This window comes from Leuciscus leuciscus (genome assembly GCF_965113295.1).
Source record: "Leuciscus leuciscus genome assembly, chromosome: 25".
Classification (NCBI taxonomy): Eukaryota; Metazoa; Chordata; class Actinopteri; order Cypriniformes; family Leuciscidae; genus Leuciscus; species Leuciscus leuciscus.
The window spans coordinates 13,142,720-13,170,133 of record NC_138724.1 but is presented as its reverse complement, the minus strand read 5'-3'; the positions used below and the strand labels follow the sequence as shown (position 1 = coordinate 13,170,133).

Here is a 27,414-nt window from a genome sequence, read left to right as displayed (position 1 = left end):
AGTGCTGTTGTGTTGGGTACCACCACATCCTGTCCACTCTGGCGTAGTCCATTTCAGGTTGGTTGTGGGATGAAAACTTAAACAAAGCCTTTGATATCCACAGCTGATCAGCAGGTGGCAATGGGTGAGTCCAGCCCACTGGGAGGCACATTTGTTTACCTTTGCAAAATTAACAGAAAAAAAAAAACCCCATCAACTTTTAATACGTGACCTTACAAAATAAAACAAAATATCTTTCAGATGTTCAGGAACTTACTGGACACTTGCGATTCAAGCAAGTCTGCCTGTTAAACCAGCTCATGGTCACCCTGCTCAGATGGTGCAAATGAGGCCACACTTGTAGATTCTACAGGCACAGTTGGTTGAGATCTCTTTGTAGATCTTCCAATTAAAGCTGAAGAATACAGATACAACAAATTACACATACTACACAATTTTGCTGCACTTTACTCTGTACTAATAATCACTGTAATTTAGAATATAAATGCATTTAGATTAATGGAAACAGTTAGTTTAAATTGTAAAAAAAAATCATTCACATCACAACTGTACTGTTTTCATGGTATTTTCAAAGCAAATAAATGCAAGCTTGCAGAACATAAGTGACTTCTTTGGAAAAACATTAAAATCTTTCATAAAACTATGCAAATTGTAATGCACTTTACTCTATACTAATAAACACTGTATGCACTGACAGATATTTCTAAAGACTGCTTACCTGGTTGGGCTACAGGTGATCTTAAATTTTTTTGACGGCTTTGTCAAGGCTTTGTGAATTTTGTGATCTGCCAATCAGAAGGGAGCGGACAGATGAGACTGAAGGTATGGACTGTGGGGCACTGGAAGACTTCTGCAGGGAGCCTGTGGATAAGGACTGTGGGGCACTGGAAGACTTCTGCAGGGAGCCTGTGGATAAGGATTGTGGGGCACTGGAAGACTTCTGCAGGGAGCCTGTGGATAAGGACTGTGGGGCACTGGAAGACTTCTGCAGGGAGCCTGTGGATAAGGATTGTGGGGCACTGGAAGACTTCTGCAGGGAGCCTGTGGATAAGGATTGTGGGGCACTGGAAGACTTCTGCAGGGAGCCTGTGGATAAGGACTGTGGGGCACTGGAAGACTTCTGCAGGGAGCCTGTGGATAAGGACTGTGGGGCACTGGAAGACTTCTGCAGGGAGCCTGTGGATAAGTGGTTAAAAAAACTAATGATTGAAAGACCAAAATCACCTTACACCTCTCAAACACTGTAAAATGCAGTAATAGCGAAGTACTGTTTTTTAAGCAAACAAATACCCCCAAAAACAACAAATACACAACAAACAAACACATTTAGTGCGAAAAAACAACGAATGCCCTGTGTATAATGAAATATAAATGTACACTTACCTCAGTTTCTGCGGCGTCGACAAATGTGCTGGTAATAAACAACTGTATGTTATATTTACAAGAAATAAAAACGTATTGTAACAGCAGCTGCCAACAGGCGACAAATTTATTATAACAGCCACTTCAGATTATCGTTAATGCAACTGTGCCGGTCAAAAATAATTATGTATTTTTACAAGGGTAAAATGTTAGTGTTAGAGTAGCGATGAGGATTCAATCTTATTATAACACCCGCATTTTTCTCATTGGTCAATTCCTCGAAGAATTCTCGAAGCGCTGCAAACAGCGATTGGCTCATTTTTGGTTGTCACTACCAGAAATAAGGCCGTCTGACAGGTTACTGTGACCGTCACAATGTAAGTTCGAGAATCGAAGTTCAAAAGAACCGAGCCAGCCAGGAGTCGAACCTGGAATCTTCTGATCCGTAGTCAGACGCGTTATCCATTGCGCCACTGGCCCGATATGACATCACTGCCAAAATACTTAAAATGAATCTATACAAACCAACAGTCCTATTTCACATAATTAAATAAATTCACATGTACAACCTGTAAAAAACAATGTATGCACTGTCTATGCAGCTCACTTAACGGAATCAAATGTCGTTTGCAATCATTTGAATAAATCTTACAGACATAACATACATTGGTAAAAAGAAAAAAGAAAAGTAGCCTATTAAATTAAACAGATAATTTCTGATTGAATATCAATTATAGACCATTATCGATTTGATAAAACACGTTCAAGACTAATATCAAAACGATTCGGTAATATAGGCGACGAGTGTCAACTTTAGTCTCTCCACGTGTTCAGAGAACCACATGGACTGAGGATTTCTGCCCAATAATCATGGCAACATCGATACATGAGACAGTTCTCGTAGGAATATGTGATGGAGCTATTAACAAGAAGAAAAACACATCTTATTGCACGAACAAAATCGGAGATAGACCGGTAAAGGAAACGTCATTTGTACATATACTCGGGGATTGTGTCATGCTAACTAAAGGCTAAAGACACTGCTTGACAGCTAACGTTAATTGGTTATCTTGTAGTTAATAAAATTCCTCATGTAGACAGTCAATAACTTTGAGATCTATGCGAAATTAAATCAGGTTTCTTTACTTGCTGAAGTAAACATTAAATGCTTAGCTTTATAAAAGTGCTTAAAATAAGGCAATTGCTAGCTAGCCAGTTAGCTAACTATGGGGCTAAACATCTCGGTTGTTTCAAATTACTTTAATTTAGGTATTTGATGTTTGTTTTACAACGATGTAATTTGAAATTTCCCACACAGCTGTTATTAAATAATTTTAATCGTGTTTTTGGATCAGATCACTGGTATAATGAAAGTTCCCGTATGTTCACACGCTACACGTATCGGGCCAGTGGCGCAATGGATAACGCGTCTGACTACGGATCAGAAGATTCTAGGTTCGACTCCTGGCTGGCTCGGTTATTTTGAACTTCTTTTGAACTGATTCTCTTGACTGTATATTCCAATAAGCAGGTTACTAAATGGCCGCGATTCAACTGATGTCATGTTTTTAAGCCAAGAAGTTAATATTTAATACAGATATTAATTATAAACGATATGAATGATGTATCAAATAATAGGTAAATGGTCAATAAATAGACCTTTTTTCAGAGCAGCGCCATGATAAAGCGAGGGATGAACTTGCCGTGTTTTCAATGGTATCCGTAGTAAAAAGCTGTATAAATCTTCTAGATCACTTATAATTTTCTACAGCTCATGTTGTCTGGAGTTTTTTGCCAAGTGAAATTTCTTGGAAAGAATTTTTTAGTGTCTCCTCTGCAGGATAACCCATAAAAATACATAGTACAACCCACTGAAGAGATGTATATCCCTTGCAGCCTCGCTTGATTCCCGTTAAAAATTCCCGCTGCTGTAAATATATAATGCAATTTATCAGCTGCCATGTTGATAAATAACTCTAAAAATAAAGTTTTATGGTTTATGCATGCATTCCTTAAAAAGCATTAATATACACTGTCAAGCCAAAAATAATTGCGGTTTGGATTTAAATAGGCTTAAGAGTCTATGATTTGGATCATTACTGCAGTGATTATATTTCTGCATGTTATAGGCAACAGTACTTCTAACCCTACTTGATGGAGTGTGTAGCTTTTCATTTCTCAAACAACCATGTAGGAAGACATATTCCAGACATATTCCAGAATAACAATGTCAAGATTCATCAAGCTCAAATTGTGAAAGAATGGTTGGGAGGAGCATGAAGAATCATTTTCACACATGAATTGGCACCCCTGAGGCAAGACTTTAAATTCATTGAAAGTCTTTGGGATGTGCTGGAGTAAACTTTACAGAGTGCTGGACTCTTGCATTGACAATACAAGATCTTGACCAATAATTAATGCACCTCTTAATGGAAATTACATCACAATTACATATATATATATATATATATATATATATACAGTATACACACAAAAATATACAAGAAATACAATAAACACACACACATTGTATTCATTGAATTTTTCATTTTAACAGGACCTGCTTCCATTAATCACTCTCCAGTATCCCATATGCAGTCTGTGTCAGAGAGGCCTGTCTCATGTTGTTCAAGTCTACTGCCCCCTTGCGGCGTCTCCGTACCACAGAACCATCAATGTATTTGCCTGCACCAATCCACAGTGCTCTGGCACATCAGAAAGGTAACAGCTTGTCAATTTAGATTAGGCCTTTATTTTCATATCAGATGTGTTTCTTCAACTATTCCTTGAAACGTTTTATGTTCTGGCATTCTGACCATGTCGCTTCTATATGTACCTAGTTGGACTGTCCTGCGCTCTCAGTGCCTGGAAGACGACATCAAAGGAAGACAAGACAACAAAACCACGACATTAACAGAATCTGCAATGTCCAGAACAGATTGGTGTGATGATGCAGATGATTGGGGGATGGACGAAGAAGCTCAAGAGAATGTGGCTGAAAGTGGCGTACAAGTGCCAAATGACAGTGTTTGTGAAGGATCTGATGTCAGCATCAAGCTTCAGGGCCTGTGCATTGATGGAGGTGTGGATCAGCAAAGTGCCCTCCAACCCACCCATGTGCACGTTTTTCAGTCGTTCTACATAAGCGTTATGGAGGAAACAGACTTGGATGGATTTCAAGACACGGATCATGAAAACGAACTGCTTAGAGAGTATGAGGAAAGGGAAGGAGTGATTGTCGGTGAGATTCGAAGGTGAGGAGGAAAGTTTTAAAGAAAGTTCCTTTTAAAAGTAATGCATTACAATATTGAATTGCTCCCTGAAAAAGTAACTAATTACGTTACTTGGTTACTTTTAATGGAAAGTAGTGTTACGTTACTTTTTCTCCCCTTGCTGAGGCTCGCTCTCTTCCAGGCCTTGCAGGTGTTTTTACTGAGAAGTTCTTTTTTGCGAGTGTTTAACGCAGTAACGTGTTCAACAACATAGCCTATATAACATACATCTTCATTTTCTTTTAAAAACACATTTAGAATATTATATTCTGACCTCTTAGAATAATTCATGAGCCATAGAACTATGTATGCCATAGAAAAGATGTCTTAACATTACGAGTTAAATCTTCTACTGTAGAACTCTTTGTATTGAAAGTTTAAAGTCGTGTTTTGTCACTTTTTATACTTGACTTTTCCTGCGCACACATGAGTGCATGTTTAAGTGACAACGTTTTGAAAAAGAGGCAGAATTTGGTAACACTTTATTTTACACTGTCCTTGTTACATATGTTACACTATAGTAAAACAGTAAATTATGCAAAATCACATGCAACTAACCCTCCTCAACCAAACCTTAATCCTCCTCAACTAAAACTATAACCCTATAGTAAGTACATTGTTAATTAATATGGTTACACTTTATTTTAAGGTGTCATTGTTACAGTGTAATTATATATTTAAGTACTAAGTAATATTAAGCAACTACATGTATTTACTATAGGGTTAGGTTAGGATTAGGATTCGGTTGAGGGTTAGTTGCATGTAATTATGCATAATTTACTGTTATTACTACGGTAAGTACATGTAACATATGTAACAAGGACACTGTCAAATAAAGTGTTACCATTAATATTGCTCAGTACTCAAATATATAATTACATTGTAACAAAGACACGTTAAAATAAAGTGTAACCGAGAATTTTAATTCGATATTTTAAATGTAATTAAAGTGAAAAGTACATTACTTAAAAAAGTAATTCAAATGCTAATGTGTAAATTTATAAAGTAATGCATTACTTTACTCGTTACATCAAAAGTAATCTGATTACATAATGCATGTTACTTGTAATGCCCCAACACTGCAATGTCTGCAACATAAAATCTGAACAAAAGTGTGATGTATATTGCACTACATGACTAAATGTTTATGAACATCTCCTTAAATCGTATATTAGTCATGTAACAACTCATTTTCTATACTTTTTTTTTTAGTTGTGGAAGTGGGGAAGCTCAGGAGGAATATGAGAAAGCCACAGTCAAGCATGGAGATGAAGTGTTCACCGGTTTCATGAAGAAAATATCTCTTTGTCCAGAACAAGTGTTACGGTGAATATTTTAGTATTGATATTCAGTAAGAATTAGCCGCCCAGACTGTGACTAAAATGTTTGCAAATAGGGCAAAGAATTACAAATGTGCTACAATAATTAAAAATTCCCATTCATGAAAGCTTTGTGTGTCCATAAGTGTTTATCAAATTACATTATCAAAATACATCAAGTGCCAGCACTTCACAGACAGCAACATAGTGTCGGCCCAGATCCGGCCCACATCTGGTACGCGTGGAATCCACAAATACCAGATGTGGCCCGGATCTGGGCCGACACTATGTTGCTGCCTGGGTCACTACAGCAGCAACACGAGCCACGTTGTCTGATTCGTGAACAAATGACTTAATGAGTCAGTCAGAAAGATTCACAAAACAGCCTTAAAGGTATGTTCGACTTCGGCTGTGACTGGATTTAACCGATCGCCAAGATTTACCGCCTACAGTCGGGGGAGGAGTTCTGTCGGTTCAATATGGACTCTTTCACTGAACCATGAGACATTCTTTTGGTTATGTCCAATTCTAAATTGTTTGCTTTTTTTTTCCTTAAAAAAAAAAAAGAAAGTATTTCTAGTTTTTCAAATTTTTATTTCAGTTTTAGTTATTTTAGTACTTCAACTTAAAATAAAATCAGTTTACATAATTTTTTTAAGTTACAAAAAGGTTTCCCCCCCACCATGGTTTTAGATTTAGTTAACAATAATAACCCTGGGTCTAGAGATTAGTAAAAAAAATAAATAACCTTTTTAAAGCGCTGTGTAATGCGCGAGACGCTGCAAAATACGCTAGTGCAAACACATGAGACACATGGCGGTGAAATGAAAGAAAAAACGTAAGGTCTAAAGGCACTTTTTTAAACTATGTTTAACTTTTACGTGTCACGTTTTAGTGTCACGTGCAGTGTTGCCTAGTCTGCGGTTTTCCCGCGGAATTGGGTTACTGTTACATTGTTGCCTCGGGTTGTTTTTTTAGTCCGTTGGTTAAAGTCCCCGACCCCCGGGACCCCCAGGAACAAGACTGGGCTAGTTTTGGTCTTGATTGGGTGAGTTTTGAATAGCAGCTTGTTTTGTTATGCAAACCTGGCAACCTGCGAGACTTGCGAAAAACGGCAGACGTGAGTTCAACGGTCAAAAAACGTCCATGTAGCGCGTGTTTACTTAGAGAAACAATAGAAAACTCAGTGGAACGCAAAAACGCCATCCAGTGTTTTCTGCATAACAAAATGAGATAAGTCATTGTATTATACACCCAATAGTTTTATTATTTACTCATGTTTTAATCAAATGTGTTACATCTCACCTTATAGGTACAGTTGGGCCGGATCACCTCTATTTATAACACAGCCGCCTTTCAGTGTTAATGAGATGGTGCCATTCTGTGGTCACTGCGGCAGCCCGAGGGTTTTCGAATTTCAGCTCATGCCTGCATTGGTCAGTTTGCTCAGTAGTGAAGGCACAAATTCAGGTAAGTCAAATGTTTTTAACATTTATATAAAAAATAGGAATGACATATTCGTCATTCGGTGGCTCTGACTTGTCAAAACACCTCAAAATGTTTGCTACTGATGCGAGAAATGCTGAAAATGTAACCCGATCCGAATTTTTTTATGCCGGACTAAAGTTTCGGAGACAGTGTGTAAACATGATTGACATAACGTTAAGGCCGTATTTATACGAAAATTTCAGACGAGAATTTCGGACTCAGTGTGCAAGGACCTTTAGAACTCAAATCAATATGTCATGTCTGTTTATTGATTTTTTTTTGGTAAGCCCTTGTAACAATGTAAAGTCAGCCAGTAATTAACTCAAACTATCCCTCTGATACTTTCAGGATGTATTATGCGATAATGAATGGCTTACTGTACATTACATCTTGTTACTTGTTAGTGTATGTAGTGTAAGATGTGATTTGTTTTTGTCTTCTCAGACACTCCACTGGAGTTCGGAACAGTTCTGGTGTACACTTGCAGAAATAGTTGTTGGAAATCTGGATCAACAGTTCCAGTGGAAGAATTTATTTTTGTCCAGCCCGATCCAGACCAAAAGCTCTTCAAATGATATCATTTATCACCAATAAAGATCATTTATTAATAGACCTGCATTGTGTTTTTTTATTTAATATATACAGTAGTGGCTGTCAAATATTATGATATTAGCATTTTATGTAGTAGTGCTTAAAGTCTCTGTAAAGTCAAAATTAAGTACAGTACAGGCCAAAAGTTTGGAAACATTACTATTTTTAATGTTTTTGAAAGAAGTTTCTTCTGCTCATCAAGCCTGCATTTATTTGATCAAAAATACAGAATTTTTTTTTTTAATATTGTGATATATTATTACAATTTAAAATAATTGGTTTTCAATTTATTATACTTTAAATTATCATTTATTTCTGTGATGCAAAGCTCAATTTTCAGGATCATTACTCCAGTCTATCACATGATCCTTTAGAAATCATTCTAATATGATGATTCATTATCAAAGTTGGAAACTTAATATTTTTTCATAACCTGTGATACTTTTTTAGGATACTTTGATGAATAAAAAAAATGATAATAATGATAATAATAATTTTTAAAAAAGAAGTAAATGTTTTAAAAATATAAATCGTTTGTAACAACAATATACTGGTCAGTAATTTGGGGTCAGTCATTTTTTTCTTTCTTTTTTTGAAATAAATCAATACTTTGATTCACCAAGGATGTGTTAAATTGATAAAAAGTGATAGTAAAGAAGATTTATATTATTAGAAAATATTTTTTTATTTTGAATAAATGCAGTTCTTTTTAACCTTTTATTCATCAAATATATTAGGAAGCAGAACTGTTTCCAACACTCATAATAAATCATCATATTAGAATGATTTCTAAAGGATCATGTGATAGACTGGATGTCACATGTGACACTGAAGACTGGAGTAATGATCCTGAAAATTCAGCTTTGCGTCACAGAAATAAATGATAATTTAAAGTATAAATAAATTGAAAACCAATTATTTTTAATTGTAATAATATATCACAATATTACATTTTTTTCTGTATTTTTGATCAAATAAATGCAGGCTTGATGAGCAGAAGAAACTTCTTTCAAAAACATTAAAAATAGTAATGTTTCCAAACTTTTGGCCTGTACTGTATGTGTTCTGAGTTTGTCACACCACAGAAAAATGTATTATTAGCCACCCAGCCATATTTGAATGATAAAAAAGCCGGCAAGTACATAAAATAAGCTATGAAAATCTTGAAAAAATAAGCAGTAGTCTCTGCTCTCAAACGCTGGGGGCGTGTCCGCTGGCTGCTCTGAAACCACGCCCACTCGCGGGAAAGCTGCCGTCGCCACACTCGACTGTCAGAATCTAATTCAGAGGACATTAACCCTAACCCTAACCCTTCTCTGGTGACGTTCTGCATGTTGTCACATTGGCACTCTGTCTCTCTTGTGGTTGGAAGGGACGGCTTTGTGAACAGATGTCTAAGGAAACATATTGATGCATTATGCATATAAACAAAACAAAAAATCACGTTAGAGGGTTGCAGAATTTAGTAGCGGGGGCGTAGCCATGATACCTACTATAATTATAACATAAGCACACAAGGCAACTTAAGCCCAATTTATACTTCTGCGTCGAGGGTACGCCGTAGTGTACGTCGTAGGCTACGCACGTAGGTGACGCCGTCGTGAGCATTTATACTTCTGCGTTATGTCTGCGTTGCTCTGCAGTTGCACCGCCGAAACGCTAGTTGGCGGGGGCGGGTTTTAATGTTCCACTGTGTTAAGATTCCTCGCGGGTGTTTTGAGTTTAGGCTACTACAACAAGCAATGGCGACTGAAAGAGAGCGGATCATGTTGGAGTTGGAGCTTATTGAGGTTGAAAAACAGTTAATTTTAGTGAAATTACTCAAATTAAAAGGCAGAAACGAGAGAAGGCGTCGGAGGAGATGGTACGTGCGACCCGTGAACCTGATGAGGCAGAAGGAGGGTGAATTTTCTGTGCTTGTCCGGCCACTAAGAGACATGGACGAGGAAATGCACTTCAGATATTTCCGAATGTCTGCAGGTAGATTCGACGATTTAGTTCGTCGTGTGCAGCCATTTATCGTACATCAGTGTACGCACAGTATGCCTGTAGACATTACGCAGAGACTGGCAATCACCCTTCGAGTTTTAGCTTCAGGTGGAAGCCAACAGGCTGTAGCAGCTAGCTACAAACTGTCGTCCAGCACAGTGTCTTCCATAGTCGCCGAGGTATGTAAAGCTTTGTGGAAAGCACTGCAGCCAGAGTTTCTTCCCTGCCCTTCAGTCGCCCAATGGGAAACTATTGCTGCCGATTTTTGGCGACTGTGGAACTTTCCGAACTGTGTTGGCAGCGTAGACGGAAAGCATGTCAACATAAAAGCACCACCGCACGCAGGTAGCGACTACTACAACTACAAGGGTGCACACTCCATTACACTCATTGGTGGGCACGCACACCTGCCGATGATGGCACCAGTTGTCGGCGTGACGGGACTCGGGAGGATGAAGGCCGAGGCGAGGAGAGAGTCGGCTCGGCCCCATTCACCAGTAACAGCGGATTATCAGTGAATCCCAGTTGTCTCCGACAAAAGTTTATAAAACTATCCCGTGTAAAATGATCACTACAGAGGCGGGTGTTGGAGGTGATCCTCAGCTCTCCATCAAGGTGGCTCTTCACAAAATTAATCCACCTCTTCTTGATGTGATCGTTTTTCGGAAATTGAAATAAGTACTCCGATCTGTTTTGTACGTGATCGCATCCAGGTAGTAAGCATTTCCGTGACGAAGGCATAGCTAGCTAGCAAACTGTAGGCTGTAGTAACTAATAGTACTGACAGTAACTCACGATTGAACTGCAAACTGATGTGATTGTGCTGTATTTATATTGTTAGGGGAGGGGCCAGCCTCATTGGCTCCAGTGCGTCATCAAGTAGGGGCGTGTCCAGGAGCTCAGGGGCTCCAGTGCGTCATCAAGCCCCCGTTTTAGCCCCGCCCAAAAAATCCAGAACACAGCAATGGTGAAAAACTGTTTGACGGTCTAACCATAGACAGTATAAGAAATGGACAGAGTCATCTCATTGGAACTCAATTGAGGCAAGTGAAGCCCATTTTCAGCGATTTTTTAGGACTTCCGTTCCTGACGCGCAGACTCAAACTGAGCTTGACGACGTAGATGTGACGTGAGCAACCCGTCTGTCTTCTAGTAGCTGTGGCATGAGAAATCTGAATCATTCCCTTCCGAATCTTGCAGAGACGGAGATCGTGAGTAGGAGCTGTCCATGAGCTAGGAGCAGGAAAAACTTTTGCTAGGTATTCTGATTAATTATTTTGTCATTTTGCCTCCACGTCCCCCCGATTGCCCGCGAGCTTCTCCTCCCGTCAATACGGTAATCTCTCTACTGTGCGACAGAGAGTCGTGTGGTTATGACGCAATCGTTAGCCTACTTTTACAAAAACTGTTTTTACGGGGCCATAACGTAAGCTACAAGGTAATGGAGCATTTTATACATTGTCGTGTTTCTTTAGAAATAAATAATGGACAAATGGAGTCTTCAAACGCCTCAGATGTAAAGTTATTCGCTGTCAAAGTGACGCCAAAATGAATGGGAGTCAATGGGATGCTAACAGCAGGTGAAGTTCTGCTACAAGATGGTGGCACGCGGCCGGCTTCAACTTCCGGTCGACTTCCTTCCCGCTTGGGTCTAACGCCACAATAGCGTACCGCACGATATACGTCACCTTTTCTCATTAATATTCATTAAGCTAGCGATGGTTGCTAGGGGGGTCAAACTCGCGCGTGTCACTCATGCTAGACGCATGTAAACAGTTTACGGACGAGATGTCTACTGAGCTAAACCTGCTAACTCTGTCCGAGAATGATGTCCCCGGTGCCAAATTCACTGGTATAGAAGTAGAAGAACATACAAATATTCAATTGAAGAGATGGCTTGAGTGTAGAGGGCTGAAAAAGACGGGAAAAAGAGCCGACCTGATCCAGAGGTAGATTGTTATCGACAGAATTTCTCCCCCAAAAAACATCGCCTTACGCCACCGACAGTGACATTTTGCAGTTTCAACAAGCTATCTTTTACCACCCTATGTCCTGTCTGTCATATATAGCAGCTACTATGTCCTCTGGTTGTCTTACGTCTGACAGTTGTTGGGGGTAATTTATATTATTATTATTAATGTATTTATCTTTTGTTTAGCGATCGCTAATGCTACTTGGTCACAACCAACAACACTTAATTTTTTATTAATATCAAATCTAAATTCTCTCAATTATTTTACCCTCCCCCCTAAGGCTGTTTCCTTACTACAGAAAAAGTAAATCTGTCAGATCTAGGGCCTACCTGTAGCATGACCAGGCTTGCTAGAAAAAGGCAGAGGGATCAGGATTGTCATCTGTAGGACCATGGCCCCCAACAAAATGTTTACAACATATGAAGGTGAATGGTTTCACGTTGCTGGCATTGAACTGGTCTTTTGGACGTCCGCACAAGTTGACCCATCGTTCACATTTATCCCTCTAGGTTTTTGGCTTCGGGAAACGAATAAAGAATACATCCTTCATATGTGGACGGTCATAGTGTCTGGAGTCGTTTCTGCAAGTTCCATAGCAGCAGTGTTTACTCGGCATGTTCTTATTTGAGGGATAACCGGCAGAAAACAAGCAGTACTAGCATGAATCATAAGCGAGCGCGCTTCTATGTTGACCCCCTTCCGGTTTACGTTGCTGACGTCACGCGGCCTTGCGGTCTAAAAATAGCGCTCGTGCGGCACGCTATTCAGTACTTCACAGTTCACAGTCTTTGTAATATGTTTTAGCAATACATTTCTAACATTTATAATGTGTTTAGATTTTTTTTTTAGAATTGCCTTTACAGGGACTTTAAAGAGGTAAAGCATCCTACCGGCATACGTCCGCACAGCACCATGCCAAATTAAAGGTTTACAGTAACGAATGCTACTGTTAATGTGTAATTCGTAGCAACCCAAAATTCATTTAATGTCTTTCCTGGAATGGACAGTTTGCGACTGTGCGAAAATGAACATACAATGGCACTGGTATTACAAAACATTCAGTGGAACATGCTACTCAAATACATGTGCCACAAACTGACAACATGTTCGAAAACAATATTACCGACTTTAATTAGCTTAATTTACATTTAAAATATCACTAAATTAGGCTATTTATTTAACCCCTTAAACACTGAGGCCATTTTTGGAGTTTTTTGTCTGAGTGACACACAAAAAAGTAAAGACTCATAACTTCAAAACTATAGAGAGGAGAGTCAAAAGGTAGATATCATTTGTTAGGAAACTTTTTATATTTTTAGAAAATATAAATTTTTATTACTTTTGGACAATCTAATGCTGAGAAAATGCTGATAAAAGACAAAAATATTAATATTATTTTTTAATAATTTAGATATCTTTCTTATTTGAAATGCAATAATTCCGGAAGGAAATACGGTAGCAAAATAATTCTTTTTTTGTGATGTTCCCCTATGTGTGGTCTGCGTCTGGATCATTATTTTATGATGATAGCATAAAGTAATCCAAAGTTACAGTACTTGGAACAAAGGGAGCCTTTTTGTTAAGTCCTCACACATTTGGAAGGCAATAAAAAAAATGAGTTTTCTTAGTGACATACACAAAACTAAAGACTCATAACTTCAAAACTATAGCAAGGAGATTCTAAAGGTAGGTATCGTTTGAAAGAACACTTTTCAAATTTTTTGAAAATATACATTACATTACATTTGGACATTCTCCTGCCGAGAAACTGCTGATAAAAGACAAAAAATATATATAATTTTTATTATGATAATGCATATCTTTCTTATTTGACATGGAATAACTCAGGAAGGAAATAAGGTAGAAGGAAAATTCTTTTTTGGGGAAGTCCCTCTACATATGAGCTGCATCTCGATAAAATTTTGTGGTGATTGGATAAAGCAATCAAAAGTTATAGCATTTGGAACCAAGATAGCCTTTTTGTTGAGACCTTGACGCCCCCTCATGGGCATTTTTAAAATTGTTTCACCATGAAGAAAATCTTGTCATAAAAGCAATAGATTAAGTAAATTTTGGGCTCATTTGAATTGTATTAATATGCTGTAAAAAATTAAGTGCAATTTTCAATGATTTTTGAATGTTTCATGAGATGTATGATGTTTTTGACACATTGCAGTACATAGTACAAAAAACTATTTTATAGATTATGAAAAAAAATATTCTATTTATCAACAAATAACTCAGCAGTACTTAGGAGTTTTTCGAATTGGCTACATTCACTGTAAAGTTCAGACTCTAAGCTTTCAAATGACACCAATTTTGTTTGAATCAAGGCAATATTTTGGAAAAATATGATAATTAATATTTTCGCAGCTAGGTGGCGCCTGTGGGGCGTCCGCGGGCGGTACACTCCGGTTGAGAGAGACTAGTCAGCACTCGTTCAGAGTTGATCGAAGTGGTTGGATGCATTAAAAAGCTGAGATTCTAAGCTTTAATATGATACATATTTTGTGTTATTCCACGTTTGAAATCGAGCACGGATGGTTCCGGGAAAACTGGAAAACACTTTGCACCCCGGGAGGATGAGAGACTTGTTTTTTAGCCAAGTATGCATCACTTCGTGAGGAATATCTCGTGATCAAAGCAATGGATTATGTTGTGTTTGGGCTCTTTGTAATCGTGAGAATCTGCTGTCAATAAAGATGTGTGATTTTTCACAATCCATGCATGTTTCATTGAGTTATGAGCTGAAACGTCACATCAAAACAACATCGCATCACTGCTATTGCTACTTCATAGATCCGCCTGTGGAATTTTTTGTGTTAGAACGCCATAAGGAATATATTTAGATCTGAGTGATGGATTATGGCGAGTTTGGGCTCTTTTTAATCTTAACAATCTGCTGTAAATAATGATGTGCCATTTTCCACAATTGATGCATGCTTCATTGAGTTATGAGTTAAAACGCGACAAGTGCTACATCTATAATAAACGGTCTATGCGCGCCGGTGGTGGTTCGTGTGTTACAACTCCCACGAGGAATATCTTTAGATCTGAGTGATGGATTTTGCTGAGTTTGGGCTCTTTTTAATCGTGAGAGTCTGCTGAAAATAATGATGTGCATTTTTCTACGATCTGTGCATGCTTTGTGAAGTTATAAGTGAAAACCAAACGCGAGTGCTTCATGAGTATATACTAGGATAGGCGCGTCTGAGGTATTTTTTGTTTTAGAACGCCATGAGGAAATATCTTTAGATCTGATTGATGGAATATATTAAGTTTGGGCTCTTTGTAATCGTGAGCTCCTGCTGTAAATAACGATGTATAATTTTTCATGATCGGCGAATGTTTCATGAAGATACGAGTAAAAAGGCCAAGTCTAAGCTACCTTGCTAGGCTACGTGAATCAGTGGATTTTTTGTGGTTTAGAACTCCATGAGGAATATCTTTAGTTCTGAGTGATGGATTATGTTGAGTTTGGACTCTTTTTAATTGTAAGCATCTGCTGTAAATAATGATGTGTCATTTTCCACAATTGGAGCATGTTTCATGAAGTTACAAGCGGAAATGTGTCTAAAATGCAGCATCCATATATGGTTTACACATGGGTCTCTTAAGGGGTTATTTTACAAAAACCTTGCTCAAGTTTATTAAAAACCCTGGAACAATTATGCTTGTTGTATTCTACTCATTGAGACCTTTCAAATGACATATGACACAGGACTATCTGAGCTGTATGATGTTTTTGACATATTGCAGTATGTGGTACAAAAAAGTAGTTTATAAATTATGAAAACATTTTTTTTCTATTTATCAGCAAATAACTCAGCACTACATTGGAGTTTATCAAATTGGCTACATTCATTGTAAATTTCAGACTCTAAGCTTTCAAATGACATCTATTTTAAGTTGATCCAGGTAATATTTTTGAAAAAAAATTATGATTATTAATTTTGCAGCTAGGTGGCGCCTGCGGCGGGTACACTCGTATTTAGTGGAATAACTCTGCAATCATTAGAAGTTGATCGAAGTAATTAGATGCATTAAAAAGCTGAGATTCTAAGCTTTAAAATGATACCTATTTTGTGTTGTTCCATTCAGTGGTTGCTTAGTAATTTGATTATGAATATTTTTCATGGGGTGGCGTCCCGCCGGCGGGACGCTTAGGGTTTAAGGGGTTAAAGCTGCAATCTGTAGTTTTTCCTCTTTGTCGCCATCTTTGGCACGGCCTCGGCACGGCACAGCGCGGATGAATCCAATGTTTTAAAGAGAGTGTGCGGCTGTCAGTCGCCCACGCCGGTGTGGTTACTGTCATTCGCAATCACAAATTCTATACTTTTTGGAAGTATGACCAACATAAGAATTTACCGTTTTGAATGGTGGATCCAGAAAAGTTCAAACGACAATCACCAGTGACAACTGGAGATTCACCCATTGTAAAATGCAAAAGACTTCGGACTTCGGAGTGGCTACAGAAAAAAAAGAGACTGTTACCCAGTGTTCATTCATGTTACCCAGTGTTTATTCCTGTTAATAAATTGTATTTTTCTTCTAAAAAATAAAAGTTAAACCACTAGTTTTATCAGTTTTGTTTGGTCCATCATTTATGCACAGTAGAAACCACAGTAATGTATAGACATTCACAGTTAAATACAGTAATTCTAAAGCAGCTTACTGCTAAATTTCAGTAATACATAGATACTAACTGTAATTTCACAGTTAAACCACAGTAATACGATGGCATAATTACTGTGAAGTCACAGTATACCGCTGTCATGTCACAATTATTTACTGTGATACAGTAACTTACTGTGAAAGTCATGCAATTTACTGTAAATTTACAGTCAAATAATCAACAGTAAAGATTAAACAGGTCATGAACACGTCAAATCGAATGGTCATTGAGATGCAACACGCTACAAAGTATACTTCAATAACATACAGCATCATCATGCACCCGTTCAGAAAGACAAATGTTCATAAAGACAAATGCAACACAATTAAAAGTATTCCTAATATGTTGGACCTGAAACATGCCTTCACAAGAACCAGTAAGAGCAGCGTTTGTGATGTTTGAGTTGACGGAGGCGCGACAAGCGAAAGGGGCGCTTGGATGTTTGAAAATATGCTATATTTTTGTAATTCCGCTCGCGGCGCTCGGTGCCACAGAAAATACATACTTCATGACTAGCCAGCTCTCTTCTTAATAATGTTTACAGAATGCAGGGATCTGATTAGCCAGTGCCTAACCCTGGATCCAACTAAACGCCCAACGTTAGAGCAGATGTTACAACATGAATGGATTGGAAATGATCTGGAGAAGTTCAGGAGATTCACTCGATCAGTGATTTCAGGTGTGAGGAAGTGTAACAACAGACAGAGTAGGATTATTATCATCTATCTTCAGTTCTGGATTATCTGTAGTGAGGTTTTCAAATTTGTGTTCATTGTAATGTTCTTGTTCTAGTCAAGTCAAGTCACCTTCATTTATATAGCGCTTTATACAATACAGATTGTTTCAGAGCGGCTTCACAGTGATAAACTGGAAAATAACAGAATCAGTGATGCAATTGCAAGAATTCAGTTCTGTTGTAAATCAGCTCTAAAAAAACATCCATGAGTTCACGTTCATATAATCTTTGTATTGGATAGGAAATAACAAACTTGCTGTCGTTGGTGGAGGGCTTGAGCTCGAGACGTGACCCGAAGCCTGAAGTCCAACCCCGACCTGACAGGAACTCAAGCCGCCACACCAGATCTCAGAGCCGGTCCACGTCTGAGCAAGAACATGAGACTGCAAGACTGGATACAAGTCATTACGTCATTACTGCCCCTCAGTTTTCAGCATTTGAATGCTTGGTTTTGAGTATTTCTGTTCCTACTTCTACAATCATTGCTGCAGTCTACAAACCACCTAAGACTAAGTCACATGCAGTTTTTATGTCAGAATTTGCTGACTTTCTGTCAATGTTGACCCTGAAGTTCCACAGAATTCTTATTGTCGGGGATTTCAACATTCATGTGGACCAAAGTGACTCTACGACGGCTAAAGAATTTTTATCGCCACTCGACTGTTTAATTTCTCACAATTGGTAACTGAACCAATTCAGAATCACTGCAGAGGCCATACTCTGAATCTTGTGATTATAAATGGCTCATTTGTATCGCAGTTTTCATCTGTTGACCTCGGACTGTCCGATCACTCAGCTTTCTTCTTTCATTTGGAACTAGATTATTTTTGTTGGCCTACCATTCCTAACATTTCGGAAGTGGAAATCTATTGATCAGGCAGGTTTTTTTTTATTCTGTTGTATCTGCACTTTACGTCTTTGGAGGAGAATGTCTCACAGTTAAATAACGCTCTTGCTGCTAATCTAGACTCTTTTGCTCCTCTGAGGTCACGCAAGGTTACTTTTGCTCGCTCTGCTCCATGATGGTATAGTGACAATCTGCGCACTAGGGCTGCACGATTAATCATATTTTAATAGCGATAACGATATCTGCCTCTCTCGATTCATTTTAAATAATCGTCACAATATTTCCCCAGCTCGTTACTTTCCTGAAAATGCTTTTTTTATTTGACATTTGTATTATCTTGCATTGGTAACAAGTCTACACTAGCATTGATGTTTGTGGTTGCCAGATGTTCAGAAACATTGCAAGATTGCGTCCTATGTTCAATTTTCCTGTAGCAGAAAAGCTGATTTCAGCCGGAGTTTCTAAAGCCACACTAAACAAGCTCCAATATAAAATTCAGCCACAAGGATCTTAACTGGGTCCAGGAGATGCAATCATATTACTCCAGTTTTGGAGTTCTTGCATTGGCTCCCAGTCAAGATTATGATGCTCACATTTAAAGCATTGCACGGCCTGGCACCACATTGTTTAACTAGCTTAGAACTGTTACATAATCCTAATCGCAGATTGCACTCCTCACAATCGAACTTGCTGGTTGTTCCTCAAACACGCTTAAGAACTTTGGGTGACACTTTCTGAGGCGTTCTATTCCAATGCTCCAGATCTTTGGAACTCTTTGCCCCTTGAACTCCAGACATATGCCATTTTTAAAGGTCAACTCAAGACAATTTTTTTTAAACTTGCATTTGCCTGTTGATGTTTATTTAATTATTTTGTTGATGTTTATTTTGTTATTTATTCAGTTGTATTGCTTATATTGTGTACAGAGCTTTGAGAAGCTGCTTTTAAAGGCGCTTTATAAAAAAGTGTATTATTATCACAGCCACATTTGATTTGCTTTAAAAGTAATTTTTGCTTTGTTTTTTAAAGTCAAGACTAGTCATCTTTATTTATATAGTCCTATATATATGAACAATCTGTATATATGACTCCTTTGAATAAATGCTTTCAATGAATACAAAAGAAGAAATGCTTTTAAACAGTCTCATTTTGTGCTTCCCGAAATAAAACTGTTTAGAATTTCTATCTTGGTTGCAAACTTCAGTATATTGTAGAGCCTGTATTAAGCATAACACTACAACAAATGTGTCACGGTGTGGTGCAGGCAGAAGAAGAAGAGGAGGAAGAGTCAAAAGTTCCAATGCAAACTTTTACTCACAATATAAATCAAACTGGTACATCAAAAGCCCCTTTCACACAGCGCTTTGAACCCGGCAAATTGCCGGCAAATTGCCAGAGCGCCTTCTGTGTGAACGCAAACTCGACCCGGGATTTAAGCCGGGATCGATGCCGGGTCGGGCCTAGTAACATTGCCGTGTTCAGTCCCGGAACGCGCGCTGTGTGAACAAAAGCCGTAATAATGCCGTGTCGTAGTGATGACGCTGAAGCCGGGCTCGTTCTCCAGCTGTGAAACGGTACGTAATGCGCAAGTTTATGATCGAATCAGAGAAACAAATGCACAGGCGTGGTTTCTCGAGAGAGAGAGAGAGATCGCAGCTCATAAGCAAACTTAAGACGCTGCTGAGATTACAAGTCACATCGATGTCACGTGTCTTTACGGCATTTTTACGGGTTGTGTGTGAACGCACTCTCTGATTCCGGAAAATCACTGGCAGTGTGAATGACCAAAATCAAACGAACCCGGGTCAAATCCCGGGTCACTTTATCCGTGTATTTTCCGGAATCTCTGTGTGAAAGGGGCTAAAGACAGGCAGAAGGTTCTCACACTCTCGCACTCTCACACACACACACACACACACACACGCTCTCACACTCTCTCTCACACACACACACACACTTAGAACGACGTAGATCGGATAATGAACAAGGTAACACACAGGGACTAACGAGGAAACAGGTGTGACAGATGAACTAATGAGGGTTACCGTGGAAACAAAGGAGTGGCAGGAAAACAGAACAAAGGAAGACATGTGACTAATGAAAACAAGACTCAGACAAAACACAACTTTGTGTTATTAAGCCGAAAGTATACTCGCACACAGTCGAAAGTACATCCTTGCAAAGTATACTTCTTTTGACTCGTACATGTATACAGGCATACAACACGTGCAGTTTTGAGCAATCTCTTGCCACGAGTTACAACCCATGTAAATATCTTTGTATTCTTTCATGCTAGAATTGTACAAATAAGGGAACTTACTGAACCTCTTCGCACAATCTCTCGTCTATGTAGGCCTGCATTGTCGCTGTAGCTTGCATGCGTTCCAGTCTGTTCCGTTTATGCAGTTTTTCTTCGACTACCTTGTAAATCTTCGCCCCAGGGCACGGTTGCCACCTTGTGGATACATAAAATTCGCGTGTGCAACCTGCGCGTACAAAGCACTCTTCCGATGACGTAGTACGTCGCTGACCCTCGCGTACGCGTAAAATGTGAAGTATACTAGAAAGATTTAGATTTAAATTTAATCTTGAAGCTTATAGGAATAGTACCCAAAAACAAATAAAAAATTCTGTCATGAAACTCTAGATGGCACAGGTTGATAGGTCCTTTAAGGTGCACTAAGCATGTTCTGAGAAACACTGTTGAAAGTGGATCAGACCGAGCACCAAAACACAATAGTAGCCAATCAGCAGTAAGGGGCGTGTCCACTCATGATGGGGAGGTCCACTATGCGCCACTCACTCATAGCGTGTACGTGAATTTGGGGGTGGAGCTATCAAGATTAGGGTGTGATCCTGTTTGTTTTGGTGATTTCAAATATCAACAGCAATTCTCAGAAATCGCTTACTGCACCTTTAACTCAATCTGCTTGCTATCACATCATTCTCTTTAGGACACAGCTGATTGGTTTCTGCTGTATCAGTACCCAATGAGCTGGCATGCTTTACCTTCAAATACTTTGTGCATTTTCTGTAGTTGCAGAACACTTTCAGGAACCCTCCACCTTTCGCAGCTCTACCTGTATCATTTTGGCATGAACTAAATATGCAAGACTAGTCTAACATGTCACTGTTTATAACACAGGGCGTTCATCCTTTGCTGGGCCGCTTTAAAAAAGAAATTGGCATAAATTAAAAGTATACCCACTTCTCCAGGCAGCACTGCACTAACTGTTGGAGTCCATTGTTTTATTTGTAATAATAACACAATGAAACATGCCAAATTGTGTGGACATAATTTTTGGCCGGGCTGTTATACAAATAAATTATGAACATGCAAAAACAAAGAAAACCAACGAAATTATTATAATGTTGCAGTCAATGTTTGCTTTTTTTCTGTGCATGTCCAAAAAGTCATGGCACATGTAAATAATGTCAATTTACATAAATACAAGATTTACATCATTTGGATGCAAATACTCATGCAGAGGCACTGAGGCAGAAACCCTTTAGATGTGAGCTCAAAAAAAAGGAAATCATAAACTTTCAAACTTGCTGTGTGTTGGTTCGTCCTATAACGGCTGCAGTACTGAGCACTGCCACAGTCTACGCGCATGCGCAGTGAGAACGGCGAGCGGCGCTCAATGCTCGGGTTTTTCTCTCGCGAGGAAGGACGCCATTATCGGAATCCTCACAAACAACACGAGAATTCATCATTCACACGGTAATATAAACCATTCTGACACGCGACACCTCCAGCTCTCCGCGCGCGTCCAAAATATGGCGCTGTGCATTAAAGAAATAACAATTTTTCTGCTGTTTTCTTGTCAACTGTGTCTTGCGTGCTATGAAGGGCACAAATGAGGCCTAGATGCGTTTCGCTGCTGTTGTTTTGAGCTGTTCGTTAGCTAGCCGAGGCTACGTGAGCAGGTTAGCTGCAGTGTGCTAACTGGATTAAAGCACTGGCCCTATAATTAAACTGGTCAACGATTTGCGTCTTTACAATTAGTGTTTTATGAATATTTTTTATTTTTTTAAATCTCGGAGCGTCCTTGTTTTTTTGTTGGTCCAAACACTGAGTGCTTAACTAGAGTTGAACTAAATTAACCTAGTTATAATCTCAGCAGCAGTTTCATATTAATCGAGAATCATGCATGTACATCGTAAAAGTACCACGATATGGAAATGCCTTCATGCTATGGTGTGTTGAGCAAATATTGCAAGTAAATGTGGTAATCCATGCTTATAAAAAAAAGTACAATGGCACTACCTTGTATTTTGGACATATGAATATCAATTTTTCTGAATTTCAGTTAAAGTACCATGGTATTACTATACTATCATGCCACGATATCAGGACGACTGTGCAATGGTACCACAGGACTTTTTTACTACAGCAATGACTTTTCAGAATAGTTATTAAGTTCATTTTAATATATATATATATATATATATATACAGTCTGTTATATATAAACAGACACACACAGAATTTTTTTATTTACTACAATACTAATATGTAGTATATATACTAAATACACACACACAAAGCCTATATATATAACAAAAGTTTACATTTCTATAAATCTAAACTATATAGTGAGTATACATTTTTTAGTTTTGCTAAAAAACTTATTACCTATTTTACTGCCTAAAATTGGAGTAATAGAGATTCTTAGTGTAGGGACTCTGAACTATTTAAAAATGAAATGCATATCTTAAAGATTCTACTAGTAGGAATAGATATGAAAGAGTGTGTACCAGGCACTAGTTTATCATATTTAATTATTATTGTTGTTATATAACAATTATCATTATTAAAATGTGTATTAAGTATTTATTATTAAATATAATTTAATTATTATATTCATTTAAATTTTTTTGTTAAATATTATTTTTGTTAGATTATTTAATAATGTAATTTATTTATTTATTTAATTATTCATTATTTAAATTATAATTAAAAAATATAGTTTTTTTTTTTTGTGTGTCTTCAACAAAATTGCAATTCATCTTTTGTGAAATGAAATAGGCCTATGCAACAAAATAAAATGGAAACAACAAGTGAGGTCACCTTCAGTACCACATCCCCCCTCAGGGGGTCCCAGCTGTCAGGGGGTTTCTGTTTTTTGTTGCAAGGACACAATGGTGCCTGCAGAAATCAATATTTTATCTTGTGGTGTCTTGAATATAAAATATATTAGAAACACTGTCTTTGAAAATGCAGAGTTTCTTTTATAATGTATATTCCCTCCCAAAATAATAACGAATTAGCAAATAATTGATATCAGTGTTATTTTACTATCGATAATATTTTTTTCATTTTCATTTTTGATCAAGTTTTGTGTGTTTTTGTCATTTTTATTAGTTTAAATATGTCTGTATAGTTTTTATTCATGTTTATTTCAGTTTTAGTTTAAGTTGTTTTAATACATCAAGTTAAACGTAATAAAAAAAGAAATATTGCTTAGGAAACTATCTGAAAAAAAGAAGAAAAGTTTTTTATATATTTGAGTATATATATATATATATATATATATATATAATATTATATTATATTATATTATATATATCAAAGTTTATTTTATTTCAGGTAACTTTTTTTAAATGGTTTCAGTTGACTATAATAACCCTTATTGATATAACGCAAGCCGCCCCAAGTTTACCAATGACATCTTTCTGAAATGCAGGTTTGAATGATGTCAGAGCAGGATTTGGTGGAGATAGTCCAGATCGCAGTGGCGGATTTGAATCACGAAGGACACCAAACAGGTCAGTCCTCCTCGAACTCAGAGAAGCATCTGCGTACTGGGTCGTGCTGCTAGTGTTTGTGGTAGGGATGCACGATATATCGGCTACCATATCGGTATCGGCCGATATATGTTCATTTATAATGTTAGCGTTATCGGCCCGATAAGAAGATTTGGCTGATATCATAAAGCTGATAAATAAAGTATTATTTCCTTCAGCTGAGACACTTCACATGCACCATGATTTGCTTGAAATATGATTGGAATCACTTCAAAAAAGGAAAATACAGTTAAGTGCGGCATGTGCAGCGCAAGTCTGTTATATAAGCTACTTAAAGTTATAATGAGCACATTATAATTGTGTGCTTGGGACATGGCTTTTAATAGTGAGGCTTTTGTTTTTGTAATCAGGCGCTCAAAAGTCATATCAAATTTGGATTTAGATTTATCGGCCAATATATCTGTTAAAGGCTATCAAATATGAAGAGTTCTCGATTATCGGTATTGTCCAAAATCGGTGCATCCCTAGTTTGTGTTTTTCTGCTGTGCTTTTTTGATGAAACTAGATATCCTGGAGAATAATGAAGACGCTGATCAACCAGGAAGGAAACGAGCAAGGATTGAAATTAGTCAAGAAACAACTATTAAGGTAGCGTCTTAACATTGTCAGTAGAGATGATCAATTCGTCTGGTACAGAATATAAACATCTTATGGACTTTGTTTTTCTTCCTGTATTTGTCTATGCGTGCGCTCCCAGTCGATGCTGATATCCATCAGTCAGGCGATCTGCCAGCGGCTGGACAGCATGGATGCGAAGCTGCAGGTTCTTGAGGCCACCTGTCGAGGTTTAGTGGAGAAGCTGGACATAGTGATGGGGAAAAACCAGTTGAACATCCAGGTACCCATGGTGTCAGGGTCCCCTTTTGGAGCCACTCAGACTTGCGACAAAGTACGCTGGTAAGTGGACCGTAGATGATGCCGGGTGTTTTATAACACAGCGCCTCGACTGTTTTTTCCCATTTATTGAAGATGTTTGGCCTTTCATTTGGGGGGTTAATTCAAACCTGTTCACATAGAGCAACATCTTGAGACTGATTTAATAAACCGATGAAGACAGTGGTGAAATGTCATAGAAAAAGTGGGAAATCAAGTACAGTTCCTCTTTATATGGGATTATATGATGATCTGCGTGACTGAAAACGCTTCAAATAAACTTGTTAGCTAAAATTCATAAATTATCATCTGATTCAATGAGATATCATGCTGAAGTAAACTACAAAAATATGAATGTATAAAAATGTATTAATATGAATATGTACTCCATATACCAAAAACTATATTCATAAATAAGTTGTATTTTATACATTTTATTTTACCACTGTAATTAAACATTTATTATTAAATAAATACAATTATTATAAACTTTTTTCAGTCATGCATTTTATCTTGTGATGGCTTAAAATATACACTTATATGAAAACTTTCCTTGAAAATGGATAGATTTTTTTTTAATAACATTTTGTATCTCACCAATAATAATCATGGCAAATTAGAACAGTAGTGGACTTTTTAAGGGATTGATATTGTGGTGGCAAACAAAATTCTATCACTGAATAAGAGAAACATTTCCAATAGTCTTTGATGAGGTTTATTCTCTTGCAAGAAAAGGCCAGTAGTCGTACACTAGGCTCGTTCCCATTACAGATTTGCGCAAAACTTTTTTTTTTTCTTCTTATAAATGTCGACAAAAAACTATTGCGATAAGTCTTTCCAAAAATCATGGCAACGGACGTTGGTAGGTTTATGTATATCTCAGCCACCGCACTGGCCATTATTATTAATCGACGGAGACGTAAGGATGTTATCCAATCATTAATGGCAAGGAAAGACCCTTATTATACTTGAGAGCGGCACATATGAGGTGTTTCTGGGTGTTTCTCCCTCATATCTGCCTCGAGGTCTTGATTGTGGCGTTTCTTTGAGGTTTAGAATCCAGTATTCCTGTAATTCTTTTGTCTTTTGTGAATTTAATAAAGAACTTTGTCTCGTATTCTGTCCAAACACACCGCGTTATCTACGTCAGGTGACCTGTAAATGCGCAAAAACTGTTTCCATTGCAGTTTTGCGAAATATTTCTTTTTCAAATTGCCTGAAAAACCCCCTCATGCGAACGTAAAAACCTTTTTGCGATAAATGTGAGTTTTTGCGAATTGACGTGTTTCCGTTGGGCGTATTTTCAATTCGCAATTTCAATTTGCGCAATTTGAAGGGTACTGGAAATTAGGGCTGTACCCGAATATTCGAATATTCGTTCTGTGGGTTGGTATTCGATTTGAAAATTTGACATTCTTCTTTTTTTTTTTTGCACACCTGGGAACCCCCGCGAAACGGTTCTCATTCGCGCTTGAATAAGGCCGGCGACACAATGGCTGCGTGGCGTGTCCGTTTTTATTTCGGCTCCCATGTTAACACAGGTTGGAGTTTGCACACTGCCTGCGTGAGACACGCGGCTCAGGCGCGGCTCGAGCCATGCGGAAAACGCGTGCATTCTAGAAATAGAACCGACGTCTATGTTCCAGCAACAGGAGTGTTCTCTGGCTAGAGCGCAGAACAGCGGAGTTTGTATGGACCGAAGTTCATGCCTGAGCTTGTGTTTTGGGTTAAGCTGCGTTGCTTTGACATTGTGGAAAATAGAATAGGCTAATAGAAACAAAATGTATTAGCCTTTTTACCCGTTATTATCAATCTAAATTAATCTCGTTTTTAATTTAACTTAATTTCGTTTTTCTTTATTTAAATTTCGTTTTTCTTTATTTAAATTGTTTTTTTTCTTTAAATTTTGTTTTTCTTTATTTAAATTACGTTTTACTTTATTTAAAATTCGTTTTTCTTTATTTAAATTTCGTTTTTTCTTTATTTAAATTTTGTTTTTCTTTATTTAAATTTCGTTTTTTCTTTATTTAAATTTCGTTTTTCTTTATTTAAATTTCGTTTTTCTTTATTTAAATTTCGTTTTTCTTTATTTAAATCTACCCTTTACTGTGTCAGTAATTTGTTAGTCAGAAAAATATTAGAGTACCTTAAAAGTATTGCTTAATTTAACAGACCTGTGTGTGTGTGCCTTTTATATCACTAGTATAGTGTTCGTTCTCGGAGCATATAAGCCCTGCCCGCGCCGCTTCCCGCTCGCTGTAGTTTACTAAAAGTTTATTATTCTGAATGTGTTGCGTGTCACGTCTTGCGTGTCCATCCGCGTGTTGCACCAAATGAGACACTGCACTCCCTTGTGAAGTCGATTGGATGAACGGTTCTCGAAATAATCAAAATGCAAACGGACATACAGACACATCGAGATTCCTGCCTTTATTAGAGAGAAGAATATTTTCAGCACCCTCTCTCCGAAGCTTCGAAT

At 37.8% G+C, this 27,414-nt stretch overlaps 2 protein-coding genes and 1 long non-coding RNA gene across 4 annotated transcripts in view; all 3 read left to right on the top strand.

Moving 5' to 3' along the window:
* Nucleotides 1-2,130: 2,130 nt before the first annotated feature.
* pdcd2l (programmed cell death 2-like) lies at nucleotides 2,131-8,263 on the top strand. The gene is made up of 6 exons (XM_082160507.1): nucleotides 2,131-2,337; nucleotides 3,920-4,083; nucleotides 4,203-4,616; nucleotides 5,847-5,960; nucleotides 7,266-7,423; nucleotides 7,886-8,263. Exons 1-6 carry the CDS (start codon nucleotides 2,233-2,235, stop codon nucleotides 8,014-8,016), a joined length of 1,086 nt encoding a protein of 361 aa, XP_082016633.1. The 5' UTR covers nucleotides 2,131-2,232; the 3' UTR covers nucleotides 8,017-8,263.
* Nucleotides 8,264-11,711: 3,448 nt separating this feature from the next.
* On the top strand, nucleotides 11,712-12,659 carry LOC309491343. The gene is made up of 2 exons (XR_014203045.1): nucleotides 11,712-11,970; nucleotides 12,561-12,659. It is a non-coding gene; the product is annotated as an uncharacterized lncRNA (long non-coding RNA).
* Nucleotides 12,660-21,825: 9,166 nt separating this feature from the next.
* Nucleotides 21,826-27,414, top strand: part of banp (BTG3 associated nuclear protein) — a 50,948-nt gene continuing 45,359 nt past the window's right edge. For both annotated transcript variants that reach the window (XM_082160475.1, XM_082160474.1), the window contains exons 1-4: nucleotides 21,826-21,976; nucleotides 23,942-24,023; nucleotides 24,568-24,650; nucleotides 24,760-24,959. In XM_082160475.1, coding sequence (XP_082016601.1) covers nucleotides 23,948-24,023; nucleotides 24,568-24,650; nucleotides 24,760-24,959 — 359 coding nt within the window. In that variant the 5' untranslated portion in view covers nucleotides 21,826-21,976; nucleotides 23,942-23,947. The remainder of the gene's footprint in view (nucleotides 21,977-23,941; nucleotides 24,024-24,567; nucleotides 24,651-24,759; nucleotides 24,960-27,414) is intronic.

Bases quoted from the DNA above. Each gene is read 5' to 3' on its own strand.
- pdcd2l (XM_082160507.1), top strand. From the start codon at position 2,233: ATGGCAACATCGATACATGAGACAGTTCTCGTAGGAATATGTGATGGA. The intron at 4,617-5,846 runs GTGAGGAGGAAA...TTTTTTTTTTAG, and splicing joins ATTGTCGGTGAGATTCGAAG to TTGTGGAAGTGGGGAAGCTC. The intron at 7,424-7,885 runs GTAAGTCAAATG...TTGTCTTCTCAG, and splicing joins TAGTGAAGGCACAAATTCAG to ACACTCCACTGGAGTTCGGA.